The 24,483-nt window shown below is 33.6% G+C and overlaps 1 protein-coding gene across 1 annotated transcript in view; it reads left to right on the top strand.

Annotated features, from left to right (window-relative positions):
• The window catches only part of KLHL1 (kelch like family member 1), a 361,767-nt gene that overhangs the window by 99,158 nt on the left and 238,126 nt on the right, over window positions 1-24,483 (top strand). The window contains exons 2-3 of the mRNA XM_036893901.2: window positions 13,004-13,186; window positions 23,857-23,993. Coding sequence (XP_036749796.2) covers window positions 13,004-13,186; window positions 23,857-23,993 — 320 coding nt within the window. The remainder of the gene's footprint in view (window positions 1-13,003; window positions 13,187-23,856; window positions 23,994-24,483) is intronic.

The following is a 24,483-nucleotide window of genomic DNA, read 5'->3' as shown; positions in this document are numbered from 1 at the left end:
TTTACCACATATTTTAAACTATTTCTATCAATGTAAGTAGGCATTTATAATATTTTATATTTTTCCATAGGTAAGAAAGTAACATTTACCTAATATCACTTTTAAATCCCAAATTCAATTTCTAAGACTTCTAAGGAACATTACGAGATATTTATTTTTAACAATACATTATGTTTGAACAATTATGTTCCCACAATTATACAATTTACTAGCATTTTGATGATAATTTCATACATATTTTATATATCTAGGGTATGTAAAATTTTGCTTTAGTGCATCCTAGGGTATTTTTTCCAAGTGGGTTTACCTGTCATGCAGTTTTTGAAAATTTCTGTGCTTAAATCCTTGACCAACTTACTTAAGTTCTTTTTGTATTAATTTTCAAACCTATAAAATAGGAATAAAATAGTTATAGATAAAATATGTAGAGATCACTTAGACTTGCTTTCAGACATAATATGGAGAACATCAAAGCATATGAACTTTTAGGAAGAAATTTAGGGGTGAACATGAACTCTGAGAAGATAGTTTGGAGCCTAGTTTCTAGTTCTCCATTCTTTTAAAACTTATTCTTTCAAATTACTTTCAAATTCTTCAGAAAGGCCCAAGTTTATATAATAATTGAGATTTGTTAGTGTACCTAGATCATGTAAAATAAGTCACTATCTTGACGGTAATTAGCTTTTTGTATCTGAACTCAATGACCATAACAGAGAAATTATGGAAATATATGATGTTTTTTGGGGCATCCAGGTGACTGAAATTCTTGCAAACTTTAGGGAGAGGTACAGCTGTAATTGTCCTATGGTAAGACATTGAGGTGATGCTGATGCACATGCTGGGAGAAGGTAAACAAGTTCTGATTTCCTTAATAATGTTGATTGAGGAAAAAAGTGTTCTGCCAAGTTGAGAGCTGCATACTAAATGCCAGTGTTGATTTTCTTCTATAAAAATATCACATCTGGAGTGTCAGCTACAATTATCATCACTACCTGATTATGTGGGCTTTTTTGTGATAATCTATTATTCAAGATCCATCTGGAATTTATATCTATCAAATGAATGAATTAATTTGGGATATAATAGAATTCTACCCTTTCGAGAAATGTGGCATTCACATTTAAATCAAGTATAAAAATCAAACTAATAATCATATTTGACCTGATTGTTTATAGTGCATGATGCGTGATCAAAACCGAAAGTTTCTGTGATATGACTGCCCTTGCACTGTTCACCGTGTAAGAACTTATTCACTATGTAAGAACTTGTTCACCATGTAAGATCTTGTTCGTTATGCTTCAGAAGATTGGAGACTGTTGAGAATTAGGCTTGGGGTTGATTAATGATTGTGCATTGAGTCCCCTATACAGAATTTTATTGTTGTTAACAACCATTTGATCAATAAATATGAGAGATGCCCTCTCAAAAAAAAAAAAAAGAATTCTACCCTTTCATATTTCAAGTTTTTAATATGGCACTGATATCTGCAAATTCTTTATAATAATATAGCTTTGGATGTATTACAATGGTAGGTGTGTGGTGCTAGTTCAGTTGACACATTCTTCCTTAATAGACCTGATTTTGTGGGTCAAAAAACCAATATGAGATTGTGACAGTTTATTAATACACTTTTTGCAGCTGTGCTTTCTGGGACTGAGGAAATAATTATAGGTTGAGTCCATCAGTCCAATAAATACATCAGGATATGGATTTTGGAAAATACGTGATTTATTATTTGGATTTCATAGGCCTCCTCTTTGTTTGGCACATAGGATGGCATCTTAGTGTTGTGAGGTACTTGCTTCAATGCAGGGATACTGAATATTTAATCATGGCAGAGACATGATAGAGCAGGACGAAATCCCTTCCCCTATCCCAGCCCACAAGCAGCAGGGACAGGAATGGAGCAGAGAAGGGATAGGAGCTCAGAAATTCTGAATCACTGGTCCTAGAGATCTACTCCGGGAACATGTGTTCACACTGCATTGGGTTCAGCTGATTAGTGGGCTGGACACCAGGTAGAACTGGAGCACTCTGGGAGGCTTAGTCTTCAGCCACTTGTGAAGGACAGGCATGTTCCCCTTGTTCTGCAATTGGAAAGATTTGCCGGCAGCAGGAGAATTGCCAGAGGGAGCAAGGGTTGACAGAGCCCTCTTCATAGGAGAAAGGACAGGTGAATGACACTTTCCAAGCCCTCCCTCAACCCAACAGATTGGGCACTCTCAGGAGCCACATTTGCTTTATCCACTTGCTAATAGTTCACCTACAAGGCACTGTCCTGCACACCAGCCCACCTGCTCAGTCCAGCAGCCTCATACTTTGCTGTTCAGCAGGCAGAGGGAGGCTTTTCAGCGTTTTTGTCCCTATTTCAGTCCAATTACAGAGATGCCTGCAGGAACCAGCTTCCAGCACTCCTTCCTCCTTGTGGGTGACCCGGCCTGTTGCTGTGCACCCCACCACTGCTGTGTATGTGCCCTGTCCACCCCTTTAACCCCAAAACACTACCATCACTGCAGGGCAGGCCTCAAGGGTGGCTCCACCAACAACAATCCCAGCAGAAGCCTCTGATCTGATCACAAAGGGCCAGATGAGACAAACTGCCAGCCACAGTGGACTTAGGCCTAAATCCAGTCATTGGACAAAAGCAGCCTTACTCATTGCCCATCAACAGCAACTGGGCTCTACCACCAAGAAGAACCAGGCACTGGAGAGTAAAGAATCTTGAGCATCTGGGCACCACAGGATGGCTTCTTCATAAAGCCACTACTTTCTGAATCAGGAAGTATAGCAGATCTATCTAATTCAAAAGGAAGAAACACAGAAACCCTGTCAAGATGAAGAGGAAGAGGAAAATGTTCTGGACAAAAGTATAGGATAAGATACCAGAAAAAGAGCTAATTGAAACAGAGATCACCGATCTTCTTGATAAAGATTTCCAAGTAACAGTCGTAAATACGCTCACTGATCTTCAGAAAAGTACTAAAGATCTCAAAGGGACTTCAACAAAGAGAAAAGTTGAAAAACAGCCACTCAGAGCTGAAGAATGAGTATCTGAAACGAAAAATACAATGAAGGGAATGAAAAATGGATTGCTGCAAGTAGAGAAAACAATAATGCGATGTAAATTAGAGAACAGGAACACAACAAAGCTGTGGAATAGAAAGAGAAAAGAATATCTAGGAATGAGAGGATCCTAGGAGAGCAGTGTGACAACTTCAAATGAAGCAATATTCACATAATAGGGGTACCAGATGGAGAAGAGAGACAAAGGAGTAGAAGGTCTCTTTGAAGGAATAATTGCTGAATACTTCCCCAACCTGGGGAAGGAAATAGACACCCAGGTCCTGGAAGTAAAGAGAGCCCCTAACAGAAGAAACCCCAGGAAGACAACACCAAGACATATATAATTAAGGGTAAAGAGAAGTCATTGAAACCAGCTAGATAGAGGTAAAAACTTACTTACAAGGGAAACCCCATCAGGCTATCAGAAGAGAGTGGCATGAAATATTTAATGTATAGAAATAGAAGGCTCTTTAACCAAGAATCCTCTACCCAGCAATGTTATTACTCAAAATTCCAAAGAAGAAATACAGATGGCCAACTGGATTGTCAAAAGATGCTCCACATCACTTATCATCAGGGAAATGTAAATCAAAACCACAATGAGATATCACCTCATACAAGTTAGAATGGCCACTATCCAAAAGACAAGAAACAATAAGTGTTGGTGAGGAAGCGGAGAAAAGGGAACCCTCCTGCACTGTTGGTGGGAATGTGATCTATCATGGTCAAACTATTTAGTTTGTTTGTTTTCATGATCTATCATGGCCAAAATTGATGCAGCCACTGTGGAAAACAGTATGGTGTTTCCTCAAAACACTAAAAACAGAAGTACCATGTGACCCAGTAATTCTGTTTCTAGGAATTTACCTAAAGAAAATAAAATCCCTTATTTGAAAAAATATATGCTAGTGTTTATTGCTGCATTATTTACAATAAGCAACCAAAGTGTCCATCAGTAGATGAATGGATAAAGAAGAGGTGGTATTTATGCAATGGAATATTTTTCAGCCATAAAAAAGTAAGAAATCCTGCCATTTGCAGCAACATGATGGACCTAGAGGGTATTACACTAAGTGAAATAAACCAAGTGGAGAAAGACAAATACCATACAATTTCACTTATTTGTGGAATCTAAAAGTAAAACAAAACAAAATGAACAAAACATTAACAGACTCTTAGACAACGAGAAATGACTGGTGGTTATCTTGGGGAAGGAATTGGGATCTGTGGGTAGAGAGAGTGAGGAGGATAAATGGGCACAGAAATTTTCAATCATATTATGTCAGTCACAAGGATGGTAGTATAGCATGGATAATACAGCCAGTGATTCGGTAACATCTTCCTATGCTGACAGATAGTAACTGCACTAGTTGGAGTAAGGATATAAGAATATGGATAAGTGTTCAACCACCGAGTTGTATACTGGGAACCAAATAAGATTTGTATATCAAATGTACTTCAATGAAAAGATCTATACTTTTCTGATTAAATAGACCAAGTAGTACCTTAGTGGACTACTCATTTCATTCAGTTACCTCATGATAAATTTGTTACTAGAAGATACAATTCTGGATAAGTAAAATCCAGTAATCACCACTCTATTCCTAAGATTATAATAGGCACAAGCAAACTCTTTTGTAGAAAGGACCAGAGGGCAAAGGGTTTTAGCTCTGGGAGGCAGATGGTCCTTGCCACAGTCACTCCACTGTGCTGTTACAGCAAGAGAGCAGCAACAGACAATACATAACCAAATGAGTGTGTCTGTGTTCCAGTAAGACATTATTTACCAAAATATTTACCAAGGCTTGATTGAATAACTGGCAGCGGTCTATAGTGACTAACAGAGTCTCTGCTTTTTTTCTAATTCTTAATTAAGTACCATCATCTAGAACAATATTGCCATTGAACTGAAAGAGTGCAATTTAAATGTGTCATCAGAACCTATAGTGTTTTCTAGAGAGCTTGAAAGTATGCTATTGGTCTCCTTGACAATACATGTCTTAATGATGAAAAGAATGTTCACTAAGTCATATAGTAGTTATGGCTAACAGTTTGACCATTATAGATCACTGTATCATTCTCACATATATAAACATTTTTATTTCTTCTTCTTTAATATGACTGGGAAATGTTGACATTACCGATTCTAGGATCCCTATTAATTCAGGCTTCCATTAGCCCATGATGGATATTAGAGCTAGTCCTCTGAATCCTGGGTAAGTAAAGCCACATCTGTTCATTTTACCCTAGACAACCTTAATGTGATATCCTCTGAATATTTTCCTACAGGTGTCTCCCAGGTATCTGCTATACAAGTTAGCACATTACTGCAATTCCTTTGGTGTCTGACATATCTTCTCAGAGTAGAACTTGAATTAATCATTGACATGCCAATTTCCAACTTCATCTTATATTAGAGGCACTTTCAGAATTTTATAGCATTTCCCATTGCCAGAATCACACTCTGAAAAGTTGTCTTTCTTCCCAGATTTCAACATTTTTGTTGACAGTTTTCAGTATCTAAATATTACCTTTTGTCAACCATTCTCATCATGCCCTCAACCACAATTTTCTTTAGAGTGTAAAATTCCTGAAAATAATTAAATTAACTCAATTTTGTAATTTCTAAGATTGGAAAGTACTTTTAATTTAAAATTTATATAGATAATATGCATTTAAAGTTTAAAAGAAGAGAAAACAACTGTATCATTTGTTTTACATGATTAGTTATTATTAAAGGTAATTTTTTGAGCAACATGTTGCACTGTACTGATGCACACCTAATTCATAAAATTACTCTTTATTTCATAAATACTGCTTGTCACATTTTCACATCTGGAATTCTTTGTAATTAACATAAGTTACAAAGTAGCTTAAAATTCATATTTTGTTTATTTTCACAAGCATCCTATGATGAGGTTTACTAATGATACTCTATTTTATACATAAATTAGTTGAGACTGATGGAGCCTAGAATATATATTATTTTTCTATGGCTCATACATTACACCTCCTTATTTATTCCCCCATCTTATCAGTGTGTGTGTGTGTGTGTGTGTGTTTTAATACTTCTGATAAAAAGCCTTACTTAAAGTTCCAATTATCTTATAAAAGAAAATTGTACCCAGAAGCAACATTAATGACTATATTCATTTTTCTTATTTCTAAGAAGTAGCACCTGGTGCTTCAACTTTTTCTACTATAATATTTCCTGGGTCTAAATCTTTCTCTTGGGAGCTTTTAAAAGATTTGAAAATTAGTGTTTATATAACCAGATATTTATTTTTCTCACTGATTTACTCAGCCATACCAATATAGGAAGTAACAACATATGATGATGATGTAACATTCTCTAGTATTATTATAATGCAAAGTTGACTTTTAAGAATTGTATTTATTTAATAAATTTTCCATGTACTTTTCTCCCTCCCTCCCTTCCCTTCCCTCCTTCCCTCCCTCCCTCCTTCCTTCCTTCCTTCCTTTCTTCTTTTCTCCCTTTCTTCCTCTGTCTCTTTATTTCTTTCAATAACAAAGCATTAGTTCCAGATAGAGGACTGTTAAAGCCAAATAGATATATTTTGTTTTATTGTCTGAAAACTTGGGGGCACTTTTTGATCTTCAATATTGTTTGTAGTAATAATTTATAATAATGACTATGGTTTTAAAATTGAAATAATATGTGCTTCATATAAAATATTTTTAAGCAGTGTAGAATAGGAAGAAAATAGCAAACTTGATTTCTCACTAAGAAATATTTTTAAGGTTAAAATAAATATTTCTCTAACAGAAACATAATATGAGGAGATATGTGTAATATGAAGAGATGCTTGCAATCTACACTGAGTTTGCAGGGCTAAAATGAATAGTTACTTTCTCTATTTAAATCAAAATATCTTTCATCACATTCAGGTCTTGCCCAAGAACTATGTATGGGTAATTCCTTTATTTGATATTATAGAAATGTTCTTTAAATTATTCTGTCAAAACAAAAGCTAACTCATCACTCAAGAGAAACAGAAGACTGCTTGCAAATTTGTTTTGCCATTTGAATTCTACTCTAAATCACTGACATTAAAGAAATAATAACAATTCTTGAATACAGCCTTAATCAGGGATGCTCATTTGAAATAAAAGCATCATATCTGTTTAAAGGATTTTTTAAGTGTTTTCTGTAGAATATTTAGTAAATTCTTTAGTATTTCTACAATGTATATTAAATGCATGAGTAGAAAATGCAAGAGAATATATATTCCGATTACAGTATTTATATATGCTTTTTTTATCCTGAGCTCTGGAAGCTATTTGAAATTTGACAATAGCAATTTATGCAAATATTTACTAACCAGACTTTGTATGCCAGGAACTCTGCTGGGTTTTGGGATATAAATTCTTTTATGAAAAATATATGTTTGTATTCTTGAAACAAACAAACCAAAAATAATGAATTGAAATTGGTACTTGGCCAAGGACATCTTCTCACAAAATATTCCTCACTCATTTATTCAACAATTATTGAACTCCTAAAATATTCTATATGCCGGATATGTATCTAAACCGTACTGGGTAATTAGCATGTCAGGGTAAGCCACAACCCACCAAGCTATGGGGATTTTAAAAAGTCTCTCTCAGAGAGGTGATATTTTAAGTGAACTCCAAAGGAGTAGAGTTATTCATGAGAATGTCAATGTGTTGTATAGATTTTAGGTAAAGAAAATATGTGTGTGAAAGCTGTAGAACAGTTGTGACGTATTGCAAAACCTAGAATCACATAGTATGGTTAGAAGTAGTGTTAGAGCTGAAGGATATCAGAAGTTGAAGAAAGAATCAGATCATTCAGCAACTTACAACACATGATATGTAATTTGAACCAGGGAAGCATGGAAGGCTGGGTCCAGGTTAGCAATGGGCAGAATTTATGATGTAATAGCTTTAGATCAGCACATAGGTAGGAGTCTTAAAGTGAAAACAATTAGTAATTATAGATTTTTATAGCTTGTTGTTAAAGCTAATGAAAGTCTAATCTTCTAGAAGTAACTATTTCCTGGTGTGAGAGTTGTTCCTGCCTATCCCCCATATTGTTTAGCACAAAAATAGAAAAAGACATTTCATATCTCAGAATGTTTGGTTCAGGGAAAGTAGATGATGTTTAGCACTGAATTGTTTAAGCACAAGAACAGGAATGTATGTTGGTCAGTTCCCAGCAATTAAGATAAGAAATGAAAATGAAGGCTAAATAATGTCACAAGAGAAGACATCAGTGCCCTTGGCAGAAGCAGTTGCTTTAGATGGATGGTTGGTGAGTTAACACTGCAATGGATTGAGGAGTGTTCAGTCAGGAATTAAGATCATGTGTGCCCATACACTTTCAAGATGTATGCTTGTCAAAGGAAATAGAAAGGAATAGCTATGGGTTGAGGAGTTTCTGAGATCAAGAAAAGTTTTTATTCATTTTGCTTTATATATCTTAGGTTGGGGAAGTCTTAAGCATGTTAAATTCTAATGGGAAGAAGGCATATTAGATTTTTTTAATTGACTTTTTGTAACTTGAAGCTTTATTTTGTTGGGCCTCAGTAAGTACAAAAATTTCAGTGTCAGATCATAATAACATCTGAGAAAATCTCAGATTGGAAAGATACTGTTAAGTTTATTGTCTCAAGATATAAAAATTACACAATAATGGTAATAATCCAACATCAAATCTTTACTTAATACATATAGAAAACATTGTAAAAATATAATCTCTATTTCCTATAATTTTAAGGTCTTATTTGTTAAACTAGTAAGTCTGGATGTATGATGGGAAGAAGATTAAATAAGGAAACTTGGCTTAAAAGTTATAATTGTTCTGATGTGGAAAACTCCTTTTTATGTCCTGAGTTGAGGGTCAAGGACAAGTCCTGCTTCAGCCTGAGATTAGAAGACAATTTTGAGGAAATGAGCAGGCCCTGTCACAGCGACTTTATAAGGAGAAAATCAAGTCAAACCAATACAACCATTTCTCAGAGAGACAAACCAACCTTCATGAAAAGTAACTAGTTTTCAGAAGTAATAGAGAGAAACTCAAAGCAAAATCTAGGAGTGAACATGAACTCTGAAAAAGTAGTTTTGTAGCCTACTTTCTAGCTCTAAATTATTTTAAGACTTATTCTTTCAAATTACGTTCAAATTCTTAAGAAAAGGCCCGTGTCTTTATTATAGTTGAGATTTGTTAGTGTACCTAGATCTTGGCTGTGATTAGCTTTGTTACTAAATAAATCCTGTCAAGTTCTCTGTCCTGTTTAATTTTATGTTTAGGCTCTCACCAAGCTCTAAAACTGTACTATTCTATTTCTTTCATCATTTGCTCTAATATTTCATTCATCACAATTTGGGTGACTTGAAGATAAAATACATTAAATTGTTCTCTTACTAACGTTTGTCAGGCTATGAAATTCTTAGTGATGTGTAAAATTTTATGCCCTAAGTATGTTACTTGTAGGAAATTAACATAAGAATCTGAATGGAGCCTTTATTCCAAACCTCCTTTAAACCAATCTGGAGCCATTTTGCAGGGCTCTATCTAATATTTCAACTTTTACACCCTATTCATGCAGCCTGTGCTGAAATTTCAGGATCTCAAAAGAGCAGTTTTGAGCTACTTAGCAACCTACAGTCTTGACTTGATTTTTCTTTGTTAGCTGAGAGTCAATAATAATATGTTCATCCTATTTGTGACTTCTCTGTTAAATGTGTTATTGTGTGGAAGAATTTTGTTGTTCTCGCCACATTTGCCTGAGCCTGAACTCCTAAAATATATTGTGGGAAATGACCATATTCTAGGTTTTAATTTGCAAATTTGTGAAAGGCAAACATGCGGTACAGCAAAATTTCTGTTAGTTTTAAATGTTTAAAGGAAAGCTTGTAAAGTGAGATGAAAATTACTATATTGTATAGACAAATACTGTAGATAACAGAGGACACACATAATTTTAATGGATTTAGCTATATAAGCTTGTTTGTAGATTATTTTATATTAATCTTCTGGATTAGTACACAAGCACATCTTCTGGAAAGATATCAGTTTTATTTTTTCTTGTCTAACTAGTGGGCTTTTTTTACTTTTTCCTTGTTTATGTTACACTGGAAAGGCTCTGTAGAAAAATGTTGAATAGGAGTAGTACTAATGGATTTCATTTTCAATCTCAAGGATAGAAGGTTTCAATTATGTATGTTTACTATATGAATGAATTAGGTGGCTTTATTAATTAAATGTACTCTATTAAAATGTATTCCATAATCAAGTCCAATTTAATTGTGGTGCATTATCAACTACACATTTGATACATTTATTTTTTACATACATTTCTATATTTGGTTGCTAGTATTTTGCTCAGGATAATTGCAAATATGTTTGGAGAGAGAATGGCCATTAATTTCCTTCCTTTAACTCCTTTTCAGGTTTATATTGATGTTACATCTGCCTCATTGAATGAATTGTCATGTTCTCTTTTTCTGTTCTCTGACTACTTCTAAGAAAGTCTTTTTTTCTTTTCTTTTCTTTTAGTTTTGCATTGGCTTTACTCTGATGTGTAGTTTTCTTTGTTTTATCATAGCATATATTGTGAATCTTGAATCTGTTCTTTGATGTGTTCAGTACATTTTTTAAAATTCTTGGCGATTATTTCTTCAGAGAGTTTTTGCCTTATCATATCTCTTCTCAACTTTTGTTATAATCAAGTGAATATTAAAATTTTCTACCATGTTTTATTTGTTTCTAAAACTATTTCTTGTCTTTTTATCTCAATATTTTAGTTTAAGTATTTCCTATTTATTTTTCACACCACTATGTTTTCTTCACCTGTGTCTAATCTGCAAATTCAGTTCATCTACCAAAATCTTAAGTTAAATTATTATATTTATTTATTTCCATTTTATTTTTTTCATATAACCTAATGTCTACGAAACTCTCCAGCTTGCCATCTATATTAAAGCATATGAGTGACAGTTGTTTTCACCTCTGTTAAATAACTAATTGTGATCTATCCATTCAGAGATATTGCAGTACCTGGGAGCTTATTTCTTGTATCTTTCTTCCTACACCTTGTTCTTGTTCCTTTATAGGCCTGTTGTTGTTTTCTTTAATGTCAAGCATTTTATATATATGATATATACATATACATTACATAATATGCAACATCATATATAATAATATTTAAAATATAATGCAATATATATAATGTAATATAATATACAATATTTAATATATATAAAAAATCATAGAGTCTGGGTGAAGTTATCAGTTTCTAAAGAGCATTTTTTTTGACTGTTTGCTAACAGATTAGAAGATCACTTTAATATAATTGCACTGATTCAAATCTTCAATTCAGTTTCTATGCTATCCCATCCATTACCAGACTCCTTGACTCCTAGGATACAGCCCTGAGGAAGTCTAGTTGAGAGCCTGTGTATTTAATAGAATCCTTCATCCTTTCAGGTCCTTATATTTGAATTTTTATCACTCAACCTCCGTTTAACTTCTCAACCTCCTAAAAGCCATTTTCTGCTTGTCTAGCACTACTTAGCAATCAACAAATACCTGTAGGGGAAAAGTGGGACACAAGCCCCTCACTTGCCCCTCAAGTTCTGGCTACCTTTGGAGCCCATAATCCAATATCCATTATTCCTCCCACATCCCATGATACCGCACAGTCTGCTTAGCTGCCAATTAGGCTGAGCTTCTCAGACTCTCACCCTACACGACTTAAATCAGTAAATACTTGAGAGGGAAAGAAAAAGCAGTCTAGAATTTTGAGCTCACTTCCATGAGTTAACCTTCACTCTAGGATCTTAATCCTTCAAGTCCTGGCTGCCTTAGTGCAAATACAAATCCTCAAGTCCTGGCGGCTGCCTTAAATACAAATATTATTTTAACATGTAGCTTTTTTTCTGGTGTTCTTGGTGAGAATTTTAGTCAGCTACAAGTTACTGCATTGTGCTTGGAAGTAGAATTATCCATGCTTTCTATCTTGAAATAAGAATTTCATTATTATTGCTATGTATCTAATTCATTTTCAATTTTACATTGTTTTAAAGATTTAGCCTCAGAATACTTAATTGGGTCTGCTGTTTCTACCATGCATCTAAGAATACTGAGTGTCCTCTTGATACGGAATATGATATTTTAAAGGCTTCATGTGAAACAGTCTATGATCTTAATAAAAGTGGTAGACATACTTAAGTATCATGGATTTTTCAAAAGCTTAAAGTTTACTACATATAAATATATATGTTAGCAATTAAAATATTTACAAGTACTGAGTTAAAACCTTCTATATATTTTTGCTTTATCAGTTGGGTACAGAATATGAATCTTAATGATTTACTTTCAAATTTATTATCAATCCTTTTTACAAAATGGATTTCATAATTTCTCATAATAAAAATTACCTCCTGAAGCATAATGAACAAGTTCTTACATAGTGATTAAGTTCTTACATGGTGAACAAAAAAATTAAAATAAATAAAATAAAATTTACCTCCTATAAAGCAACATTTACTATAACTTCAAAAGAACCATAATTTAGAATAGTATAATAGATGATCTGCCTCAATGTCAAATGGATTAAATTAAGATTTCATTAGAATTAATTTTTGGATAGACATATTCATAATTTACTATTTCTGTAACCTTTTTCAAGTTTGCTAACTTAATGTCCTAATAAATACAGACAACTTATCTTTTAAGCCTTTTTAAGATGAGAAAAAAGATGACTTACAATTCATTTATTGCTTCTTAGAGCAAATCATTTAACCCAAAATAGATTTTTCTGACTTATATTCACAATGATGAAAATAAGGAGAGAGGCATTGATTTTCCCTATAAAATTCTAAATTCTGTGTGTAGTTCTAGACAATAGGGGGCACTTTATAAACACCATCTTTTTTTGTGTATTGTTTGCAGGCTGTCAGCAACTAGCCATTCGTTGACACCTCAGAGTGATATGGACTCCAGCAGCTCTGAAGAATTCTACCAGGCTGTTCACCACGCAGAGAAAACCTTCAGAAAAATGGAAAGTTACTTGAAACAACAGCAACTCTGTGATGTTATCCTGATAGTTGGAAACCGAAAGATACCTGCACATAGGTACAGTAATCTGTTTTAATTGGAAATATGCATTCATATGTTCCAAAGTGATAGTCTGGTATGTAGATTGCAAAATATTCTATGATTGGAGAATTAGGAAGTCCACATTTCTAAGAAAACTTACATTATTTTTCCTTTTTTCTTCTTTCTTTCTTTTGGAGGGAGAGTTAAAATGCCATCTTACATAATCTTTTTAAGAAATAAAGCAAATACAAATAGTTTAAAATAATTTTTCCCTAACTAAGGTTAATAAATATTCTATTTAATGTGACTCACAATCATACTAAGTGGAAATCAATTTTTAACTTAGAAGGATGTACCTAAGATTGGAAATGTGATGTGCTTTTCTGCCAAAATTGAAAAAAGTCAGGTGTATATTATTTGTTTCAACAGGAAATTCAAAGTATTTCATATTGGCATCTTCATTTTGCAATTTTAAAAAAGTCTTTATGACATGCTAATATTATTCTTAAGGCCCAATATATTTGAAAACTAACATACTTCAAACATTATATATTTATGATTGATAATTCTAAGTTAATGCACTAAACATTGATATTTTTGCCACATTGATTTACTATTAATTTACTTATGAAAATTAAATTTGATGTTGGTTTCTTTACTCAGTTTTTCTTTTTTTTAAATCTTAAGTGGGAAAGAATTTTAATTTTGAAAACATAATTTTAAGTAGTTGACTATATGGTCAAATAACCTTAAACTACTTTGATGTATGTCATTTAATATTATTAATATCAATGAATTAACAGAAAAGTTAAATTATCCATATACAAAAAATGTTTTCAATATACTCCTTTTTGTTATATTTTTTAACTTATATTATCTGGATAACATATATACACTGAAATGTGGACTATTAAAAGGGTTCCCCCAAAAATATGGCTAAATTTCTACTTTGATAGAAGTATTAAAATGTGGACATTGAATTTGAACAAATGCACTGCAAATGCATAGGAAGAAACATTTTACCTTAAATAATGAATCTAGGTCATATAGGGATCAAACTGCCAGCTAACGATGGGAACAATTCTAGTAACATACTATTCACACTTACTTTTCAAGTGTTTCTATGAAATTGTATTATCATTGGTGAGAGACAAATAAAAAATAGTTATTATTATGGAGACATTCAGATATATATGGAAAATATACAAATTTTCCTGTGCTATCATCAAAATAGCATCTAGAGAAAAATTCTATTGTAAGAGTCTTAATTTGAGAGTGTAACTAAATTTACTTTATTTAACTAACAAATTAGTTAAATAATTATATATATATTTAAGAAGTAGAGGGAATCAAGCAATTCAAAAGTATATTACATAAAATTCTCATTAATTTTTTTAAAAAGAGCAGTGCTTAACACAATTTATTCAATTTTATATGTATGCTTTTATTCAGAGTAATTTAATTTTTTTCATTTGGTGGCATTTTTAAGCATTATACTGAACAATTCTCCCATATTAATTATATTCAATTTCTTTTATTATTCTTTTTATCTAGTTTACTAATATTATTTTCTATATAATTTGTTTAATTATGCAAGTTGTTTTGTAAAAATGCCATTGACTAAGAAATAAAATTGCTATTTGGTTTAGATTGCTCTAAAACATCTGAGCAATATACTACTTTTATAATAGTATTCTGAACATTTAAGTATTTCATTTCACATAATTAGCAGACATTAAATTAAATATATTATTGTTGACTACATATGTTTTCTTTAAATGTGACAGGAAAAATTTTATTCTAAGGCTATGTGCTAAATTCATTCAAATAAAGATTTAAATTTCCTTTAAACTGTGATTCAAAGCTTTACTACTATTTTACAAACAATTTACATACTTGTGTTTCTAAGTTAAGCACATATTAACAAACATGAGAAAACATTTATGGGACACCTGAAAAAGGCAAGCGTATTTTCAATAATTGCAGGTATATTGAGCCTCTCCCTATTTATACTTTTTATACAATTAAAATGAAATGGTTGTAATTGATTCAAAATAAACTCTTTGCTTTAAACAATTAACAATCTTAGTAATAATACCAAATGAATGGATTTTAAAAAATTTTCTGTTATATTTTGCTTAGCACATTTAGTGTTGTCTTGGGGCAAAATATATATGATGTTGCAATCATTAGCACTGGATGAAAAGTGATTTACATTAAGATGTAGTGCTCTTTCAGAAAAAACATTGCAAGCTAATGTCATAAGCTCTCAATAAATACTCATAAAGGTCATGAATATTTAATTTCATATTATCTTATCATTCAAAACTTCAAATGGATTATTATTTAAAGAGGCAGATTATGACCATTAAAGAGCTCTCCATATAACCATTCATTTACATGCTGGTAAACTGTACATGTATTTTTAACCTGATGTAGGTCACAGTTATCAATATATTCATGAAATGCCATGTCTATATAGATATGTTAGATTATTTCTAGGCATTTTTAAAAGTAGATTAGCTCTGAAAGGCTAATAATGTTTAAGATGACACATTAATATATTTTTTGGCATGAAAAATAATAAAAATTCTGAAATCATCCATACTTTAGGTCCTGAGAGAAATTCTAAAATAAATATAGACTTCTTATAAATAGTCCAGAATAACTGATTAGCAGCAAGTGAACAAAAACACCTGAATGTTAATCCCTGAAATACTAAATACAGTGGGTTTTTTAATAGGTAAACTGCCTGTAATCAGAGATGTCAGATGCTGAAAGTTAGACTGACAAGATCAATATTAATAACTGGACTGTTGAATTTTCAATGCTAAGAGAATTAAGGGGTTCTCAGGGCCTACTCTACTATAATGTACAGGTATATCATGAAATATCATTCAGTTTGTGAAAGATTTTTCAACCTTTTATCCATTAAGAATAAATACATTGGACAGAAATGCATGAGAAAATCTTAAATGACTAATATCCTCTGAATCTGAAATAGTATTATTTATACTTTTATGTGCATAGAAATAGTGTGGAAAGGATATAAAATAAACAAGTCAATAAAGCTTATTCCTGGGGAGTAGCTCATAGGCAGGATAAAGGAAGTGCTAGAATTTTGTTTAGAATGTATAAAAATAAATATTCTGTAAACTCTTTAGAATGAGTTTGCAATAATTAATGATACAATAAAAATCTGAATGAAAAATAAAACGATGATACGTGATGGGGACAGAAAGGATCCAGTTTTAGTGACCAAAACACTGGGCATATTCTGTTTTCATTTGTTTGATAATGAACTTAGTTATTTCAAGAATATATTTACTATTTTAATGTTCTTTAGTGAACACTAATATCATGAAAATAGTTTAAGTTAAAAGTCTCAATTGAAGTGATGTATTTAGAAACCCTAAAAACAAATTCAGCACAGTAAAAAACGATTAATAAGTAACTTAGATATTAATAGTCAGGAATAGGTTAGTAGTATTGTGTCTCCATATGGGTGGAAAGTTTATTTACATAGATTGTCTTTGAATAGAGAGAAGTAACTCATTTCTTCCATTTTATTAAATCTAACATCCACCTAAATCTCTGCCAGCTTGGTAGTCTATCACAGCTCTGTAGCAGCTTCAGGAAACAAACGGTCCTGGTGCCTGCTGGCTTCAGCGTCCCAGGCAATTCCCACAGTGCCAGGCAGTGCTCAGAGCACCAGAGTCCCAGTGGGTCCCATTGGACTCAGGCTCCCAGCACATCCCAGATCAGCCTGCTTGCAAGACCCAGGTAGGCTCCTGGGGCCCCAGACTCCCATTCCTCCCCCTGGAGCCTCGGCTGTAGGAGGGCTTCAGTGAACCCAGCCAGGCCAACACCACATTTTGACCCAACTGTTAAGCTTTTGATGCACCCCAGCACCAGACCAGCTCCAGAGGCCCTGGGCCCCCTAGCCCATCCCAGTGCCAGTCTGGCCCCTGCAGACCTTGACTAAAGATGGGCTTCCATGGATCTAGGCTCGCGCTTGTCCCAACATCAGGCACTCCCCAGCAGAGCAAACCTTCAGGGCAGCGCCCAGCTCCCAGGCTATAGGCTGACCTCAGAGGCCTCAAGCTCCAGGCTCACCTGAGCACCATGCCAGGCACAATAGCCCCAGCTTCTAGTCTGGCTCCCACCAAACCATGCTCCCAGAGCATCCCAGTACTAAACTAGCCCTAAGAGCCCAGATACCAGCCCAGCCAGTGACCCCTGGGGCCTGGCTGGCCCCTGTAGACCCAGGACACAGACCCACCCATGTAGACCAGATCTCAGGCCGGTCACTTCTGATTCAGGTGCCAGGCTCACCCCGCAATCCCACACTCCAGGCCTGCCCACCTGCTGAGCCAGCCACCAGCCAGCCTGCCCAAGGTCTCCAACAGAGGCCTTCCTGAAGGCACTCCCAGCTGCCCACCCAGAATCTCTGGCTGGCTGACTGATGAACAGCTTTGCCTGCCACAGCCAGTCAGGAAAGAACAGAAAAGGCACATATTTCCTCAAATGCACAGACTAATGAATACATGGTCACAAGGGTCATGATCTGAGAGAGTTTGTCACCAGAACTGCATTATGAAAATTGCTGCAAGGGATTCTTCAAGCTGAAATGACTCCTTAGTACCATGAAAACATATGATGGTATGAAATATACTAGTAAAGCTAAGTGTATAGTCAAGTTGAGAGTAATCTAATACTAAAATAGGATGTTGTGTTAACCACTTAACTGTAGTATAGAGGTTAGAGGACAACTGGGTTAAAAATAACTACAGCTACAATTAATAAGTTAATAGATAGTATAAGTTAATAGTATAAAAAGAAGCAAATTGTGGCATTAGAATATAAAATACAGAAGGGGCAGTAAAAGGGTAGAATTTTTGTAGGTGATCTAAATTAAGTTGTTATCAGTTTAAAATAGAAATCTGTATTTATTAGACAGTCTGTAACCCTTACAGTAACCAAAACCCTATAGTAAGTACACAAGAGAATGAAAGAAGGGAATCAAAGCATAACACTATACAAAATCATCAATGCACAAAGAAAGGCACCAAAAGAGAAAGAAAGGAAGAAGGAAATTATAAAATAGCCTGAAAAAATAAGATGACATTATAAATCCTTACCCATCAGTAATTACTTTAAAGTAGTTGTATTAAATTTTCCAGTCAAAAAGCATAAGTGGCTGAATGGATTAAAAAATAAGACCCAACTATATGCTGTCTACAAGAGACTCACTTCAGCTTTAAGATCACACATAGGCTCAAAATAAAGGGGTAGAAAAAATATTCCATACCAATGGAAACAAAAAGAGAGCAGGTACAGCTTAACCTTATATCAGCAAAATAAGTAAGCCAAAACGGTAAGAAGAAACAAAGATGGTCATTATATAATGATAAAGGAGGCAGTTCATCAGCAGGATGTCACAACTGTAAAACAATTATGGTAATCATTTCAAAATATATACATGTATCAAATCTTCATACTGTATACCTTAAACTCACATATGTTATATGTCAATAACATCTCAATAAAACTGGTAAGGGAAAAAGATAAGCTGAAAAACTTGTTTCATTTTTCCCCATTTTAATGTCTTCCTTTATACTTATAACTATATTCAGCAGTACATGAAACATGTTTCCCTGCATTATTTAAAACAAATGTTTATCACACATATTGTGGCATTGCTTTATGGTCTGTTGGTGATGCATAAGAATTATAAAACATGATACTCCTCCTCATGAAGTCTCTGATAATCTTGAGGAGGAAAGAATAACCCATAGGACACTTCAGGAAATGATAGTTGTAAGTAATTGCAGCTGAAATATACATTTTTTATTCTAACACATAAACAAATAAGGAAATGAGTAATATATATGACAAGTATTATGACAGTTTTTCAGAGAAATTGTGTTTGAGGTCAACCTAGCAGAAAAGAACGGGTATGCTATTTCAGATAGAATAATATGGAAAAGTAGAGAAGGAAGAATTTGTGTTTGTGAAAATTATAGGGTTCTGCCTTAGTGAAAGTGAAGTAGTTTGCATTGAAAATACTGGGAAATTAAGCCATGAAAGTAGGACAAAGTGATCGTGATATACCTTGAAAGCCAGTAGAAAAGTTTGGATTTGAAACAAAGTCCAATACAAAAGGAAAGATGGATTTCAAGTCATATTTGATATGATTTGATTTGATTTGATTTGATTTGATTTGAAGCTTATGTAGGTTTTGAAGAGGGGAATAAAATAGGTCAATAGTAACAATAATAAAAGTAGTAATGAAAGTTAACACTCACTGTTTCGATTATGTGCCAGGCCCTGTTTGAACTGCTTTGTATGTACTAACTTATTTTGTCCTGAAAGGGAAGGAAACATTTTCTCCACTTTTTCCCTTATAGAATAGAAAACAGAAATGGAGAAATTAAGACATTCACCCAAGTTATGCATTTAATAAGTGGTAGAAATAAATTCAAACCCAGGCACTCTGGCTATAGAAGTAATGCATTAACAACTTCAATACATTGCCTATCATAATTTACAAAGATAGCTCTGAAAAATAGCACCAATCTGGAAAACAAACAAAAGATGGCCATAGCAAAAACTAGCTAGTGATCTAGAAAGCTATTAAAGTTAATCTAGGCATGAATTGAGGACTATATAAACACAGAGAAAGGAATGAACTGAGAAATATTTTGAAGAACAGTGTCACAAGTCAGGTTCTCTGGAAATAGAGTCAGAGACTGGAATTCAGGTGTGCATTGTTTATTTAAAGAGTGTCCTCAGAAGAAAGGAAGCAGGATAGGGCGAAAGGAAGGAGCAAATCAACGATGTGGTCTCAGCTCGAGCTTCGCTTCATCTTTAACTCAGAGAAGCCCTGGGGCACGACTTGCTGCAGTGTTAGTTACACCGTGAGGGAAAGGGCAGCATATTATACCCTGGTTCTACCACTCATTGCCATTGGGCTCACCTGCAGGCTGAGAGTTGACTGAGGTTATAGAGGTTGGGGATGAGGTCAGCAGAACAAGAGCACAGAAACTCCCAGAGAGGCAGCTCCTGTTGGGTCCACTGCGAGTCTAGAGAAGGGGTAGCTAGGAGCAGTGAGGTGCTAACATCACTGGCGCAAGGGGTACAGTGAGCCTCATGAAGGGGATCTGGCAGGGCAACCACGAAGTCCAATACAAAAAGAAAGATGGATTTTGTGGCATATTTGATATGATTTTACTTGATTTATGAAAGGCACTTGATGTGATATATTTGATTTGATTGATAAATGAAGGAGAAGGAGACATAAATGTTTTCATATTATGTCCTCTGAAAGTTCAATACATTAACGGTGCACCATTTAGAAACAGGTGAGTAAAAAACAAAAGAAAATCCCACAGGGAAGTCTTTGAGTTTTGGGCATACTGAAATACTACAGGGCTATCTGGTGAGCAGTTACTATAGGTATTTGAGATACAAGGCAAGATTTAAAACCACCATGACAATAACAAAGCCATGCTCATGGATGATTCTGAACCAGTGAGTGGTAAGGCGAAAATTTAGAGGCCTGAGAAAAAAATCAGGGGCAATGAAAGGGTCAAGGAATAAGAGCAGGACGACAAGTCAATGAATTGGAGGTAAGCTGAGATAAGAAAGTCTATACCATCCTAGCTAAAAAGGCGATTTAAAGAAGAGTGGGAGGACAATAAGGTCAATAAAGTGGAGTGGGACTTAGGAAAGTTTAATAGATTTAATAGATGAATAGGACCTCAATGAGAGGTTTTCCAGAGGGGCTGTGTGTCTTCACTTATTTATGCATAATTTTTGCTCCCACTTCCCTTGTAATAATAGAAGATACATATGTATATATAAAGATAATATTTTCTGTTATACATTAAATCCCTCTTTAAAAATCTAATTCAAATCTTATGCATCACTTAATCTAAATGCATTATAAACTTTTCTGCACTTCTCTTACCGAGTTAGAGACATGTAATGTATTTTGTATGTAATAATTGATTAAGAGGATTTCATGCAATTATTTAAGATTGAATTCTATGGGTCACATATTTTTCTTTAAATGAATTTGTCCCTGCTGCAAATAATACTGTGGTTAAGACTAAACTGGTTAACTTTATATCAGTATACTTCTTATGCTCTAGGATATTTATACATACCTGATTTATGGTAGTTTATTTTCATATCATACAATGTTATATTTAGCTCTGACAAAACTGATAATTTGATAATGATTTATCTAATCAGTATATGTAATAAATATTTCAAGACATTTATGTCAGTTATTTTGTCAAACTTTGAGAATATAAAGAATCAGCAGGTTTAGTTACTAACTGCACAATTGAATGTGCATTGAACTGATTATTTTAAAAATTTCAATATGTTTCCACTCTGGCATTAGTATTAATAATAGAATAGCTAAAATTATGGATTCCATAAAACATTTCCATAAAATGCATAAAATATATATTGAAGGATTATTTTCAGTTAAAAGAAGTAATGTCCCTCTTTATTGAGGTTAACTTTCACCATGCCCTTCACTTATATTATAGAAATAAAATACATAGCAGATAAAAATGCAAACTAAGTAACTGAAAAATAATTTCTCCTGATTTGAGAAGTATGGAAACTTTTAGATAACAATGCCCTGCATTGAGCTTTCTTCCTCTCCCTTCCCTTGTGATGTTCTTAGAAAGGTGCATCCAAAGTTTACTAAGTTGGTCAGCTTACAGATAACACTCATTATATTTAGTCTTTTCTACATAGCTCCATCAATTTTTAAGCATTTCCCTTTTACCCGAACAAAAGGTGTTCTAGGCTCACCTTGTGCTTCCCTCTTCCAGACCTGTGGTCCGTTCTTCTCCCAAGGAGCCCTTACTGTACATGCACACCATGTATACCCACATACATACACACAAAACCTAAGTATTTCTACTTTTTTAGTGTTAAGAAGTGTACATTCACAGTGATAGCTTCAATTTCAGTCCAACATCATAGAGTTTTAATTAAGCCTTCTCCCTTGCCATATTTGTAAGTCCATTTTCCATCAGTGAGTGATCTTTCTCTGTGATCCTCAAGACTGTGCTAATATCCTCTGATCTACTCATAAGCTTCAGAATTTCTCATTCATACAACTGTGAAAAACACACCTCTTAACTACAATGAATTTTTTTTACAGTTCTCTGTTTCTTTAGAAACACAGTGTTTTACACTGTCAAGTGTTTTACTGATTTTAAAATGTACATTTCTACTTAAGATTTTAAGGTACATGAAAAATCTTCACTCCCATTATCAGAAAAATGAAATATTTACACTTTTCCTTTGCTATCAAAAAGCTGTGGCATAAACAATAGAAACTTTTAAAAGTAACTAAAAATTAGAGTGATGTTCCCTTCTTAGCCTCAATTTTTTGTTCCTTTTCTTATTGGCCACATGCCCATTATATAACTGAAATTTACAAACATGGGGAAAGCAGGAGAATATAATCCATTGTTAAAAGTCAAATCAGTCAATGAAAATCAACCTAGAGATGATCCACATGTTAAAATTATCAGTGAAAGACATTGAAGCAACCATGAAAAATAATTTAAAATATCTATAGGAAAAGATGAAAATAATAAATAACAATGGGAGTTTCAAGAGAGACGGGAAAAATTCAAGTCACTGGAAATCATCTACAGTGAAACAGAGTAAAAGAATGATCGAGAGTGAAATAAACTGACTTAAACTACCTGTGATGCACTCTCACTTACAGTCCTAGACAAAGCTAGAGAATGAAATAAGTGAAATAATTAGGGATTCTTTGCAGATAACTTTCCAAATTAGATCAGAAAGATCCATTTACTGCTCCAGGAAGCTCAGAAAAATCATAAACACAGTAAATGCCAAGTAGCCATGTATAGGCATATCATAGGCAAACTGCTAAAATTCTAAGATAAAGAGAAAAAGAATTAAAAACAATTAGCAATAAAAGACATAGTAAGTCAGAAAATCGATTATAAGAATGAAAGCTGATTCTCTATTAGAAGCAATGAGGTCTAGATCATAGCAGAATATAATTCTTCTAGTCCCTAAGGAAAAATAATTCTCCCAATCTAGAACTCTATGTCCAGTGAAAATAATTTTAATAAGAGATTTTTGATGCAGCTTAAAAAAAGACATTTTCAGATAAATGAAAGCTGGGAGAATTTATTGCATCATAACTGTACTGTAAGAAATACTGAAGAATTCTTTCCAGTTGAAAGGCATTGATATCAGATTAAAGCCTGTTTCTTTGGAAATGCATACAGAGCCCCACAAAAGATAGAGAGCAGTATAAAGGTAAAATAAATGTTTATTTTTACATATATTCTTTAAAAAATGTATCTTAACTGAATAGGAGAGGGTAAATGAAATTAAGTTGTTGTACGGTTCTTAACAATATTCATGAAGTAGTATAATTTTATTTCAAGATAGACTTGTTAAAGATCAATATTTTAATCTCTAGGCAGAGTCAGCAAACTTCTGTGCAGGGGCCAAATCTGGTGTGCAGCTTATTTTGTTTAGATCATGAGCTGAAATTCAATTTTGCATTTTTAATTGGTTGTAAAAAATTTTAAAGGAAAATATGTGACAGAAACTATATATTCTTCTTGACACTTAGCATTTTGATGCTTTACATTCATGTCCTAAATTAGATCCTGTGACTTTTTCAGACTTGTTCTGAGCTCAGTCTCCGACTATTTTGCTGCCATGTTTACAAGTGATGTTTGTGAAGCCAAGCAAGAGGAGATCAAGATGGAAGGCATAGACCCCAATGCTCTCTGGGACCTTGTCCAATTTGCATATACAGGTATGTTAAAAGAATTATAGCTTCACATTGCTGTCTTGTAAATGTTAGAATTTGAGTACAGAGTTTAAAGCTTAAAAATTGCTTAGCTTGTATCTTCCATTTTTTTTCAGTTGAAAGACTAACAGAGAAAAATCAGAATATCTTTTCATTTGTTCCTGAAATCACAATGTATATGGTATACATATGCCCTACTCCCTTCCACAAAGGATTCAAACTGGCTTATAGAAATAAATAGTTGATATAATGAGCTTGGGAGAGGAACAGAGAGTTATTAATTATCACATAAGAATTTATGTCTATACTTTCTCAGAGCATTAGGAAGTAAAATAGAATCTAATTTTCTTTCCTTTTGGAGCTGATGGGTTCAAATAACTCTTTATTCTTGTGATGTTTTATTTTAATATTAAAACATTCACAGGATATTTAATGTGGACAAACTTAGTTGAAAGGGACAATGAAGATCTTAGAGTTGTGAAAATTACAAGATTTT

The sequence above is a fragment of the Manis pentadactyla genome, chromosome 17 (assembly GCF_030020395.1).
Source record: "Manis pentadactyla isolate mManPen7 chromosome 17, mManPen7.hap1, whole genome shotgun sequence".
In the NCBI taxonomy this organism is placed as follows: Eukaryota; Metazoa; Chordata; class Mammalia; order Pholidota; family Manidae; genus Manis; species Manis pentadactyla.
This window is presented reverse-complemented; position numbering and strand designations above follow the sequence as displayed.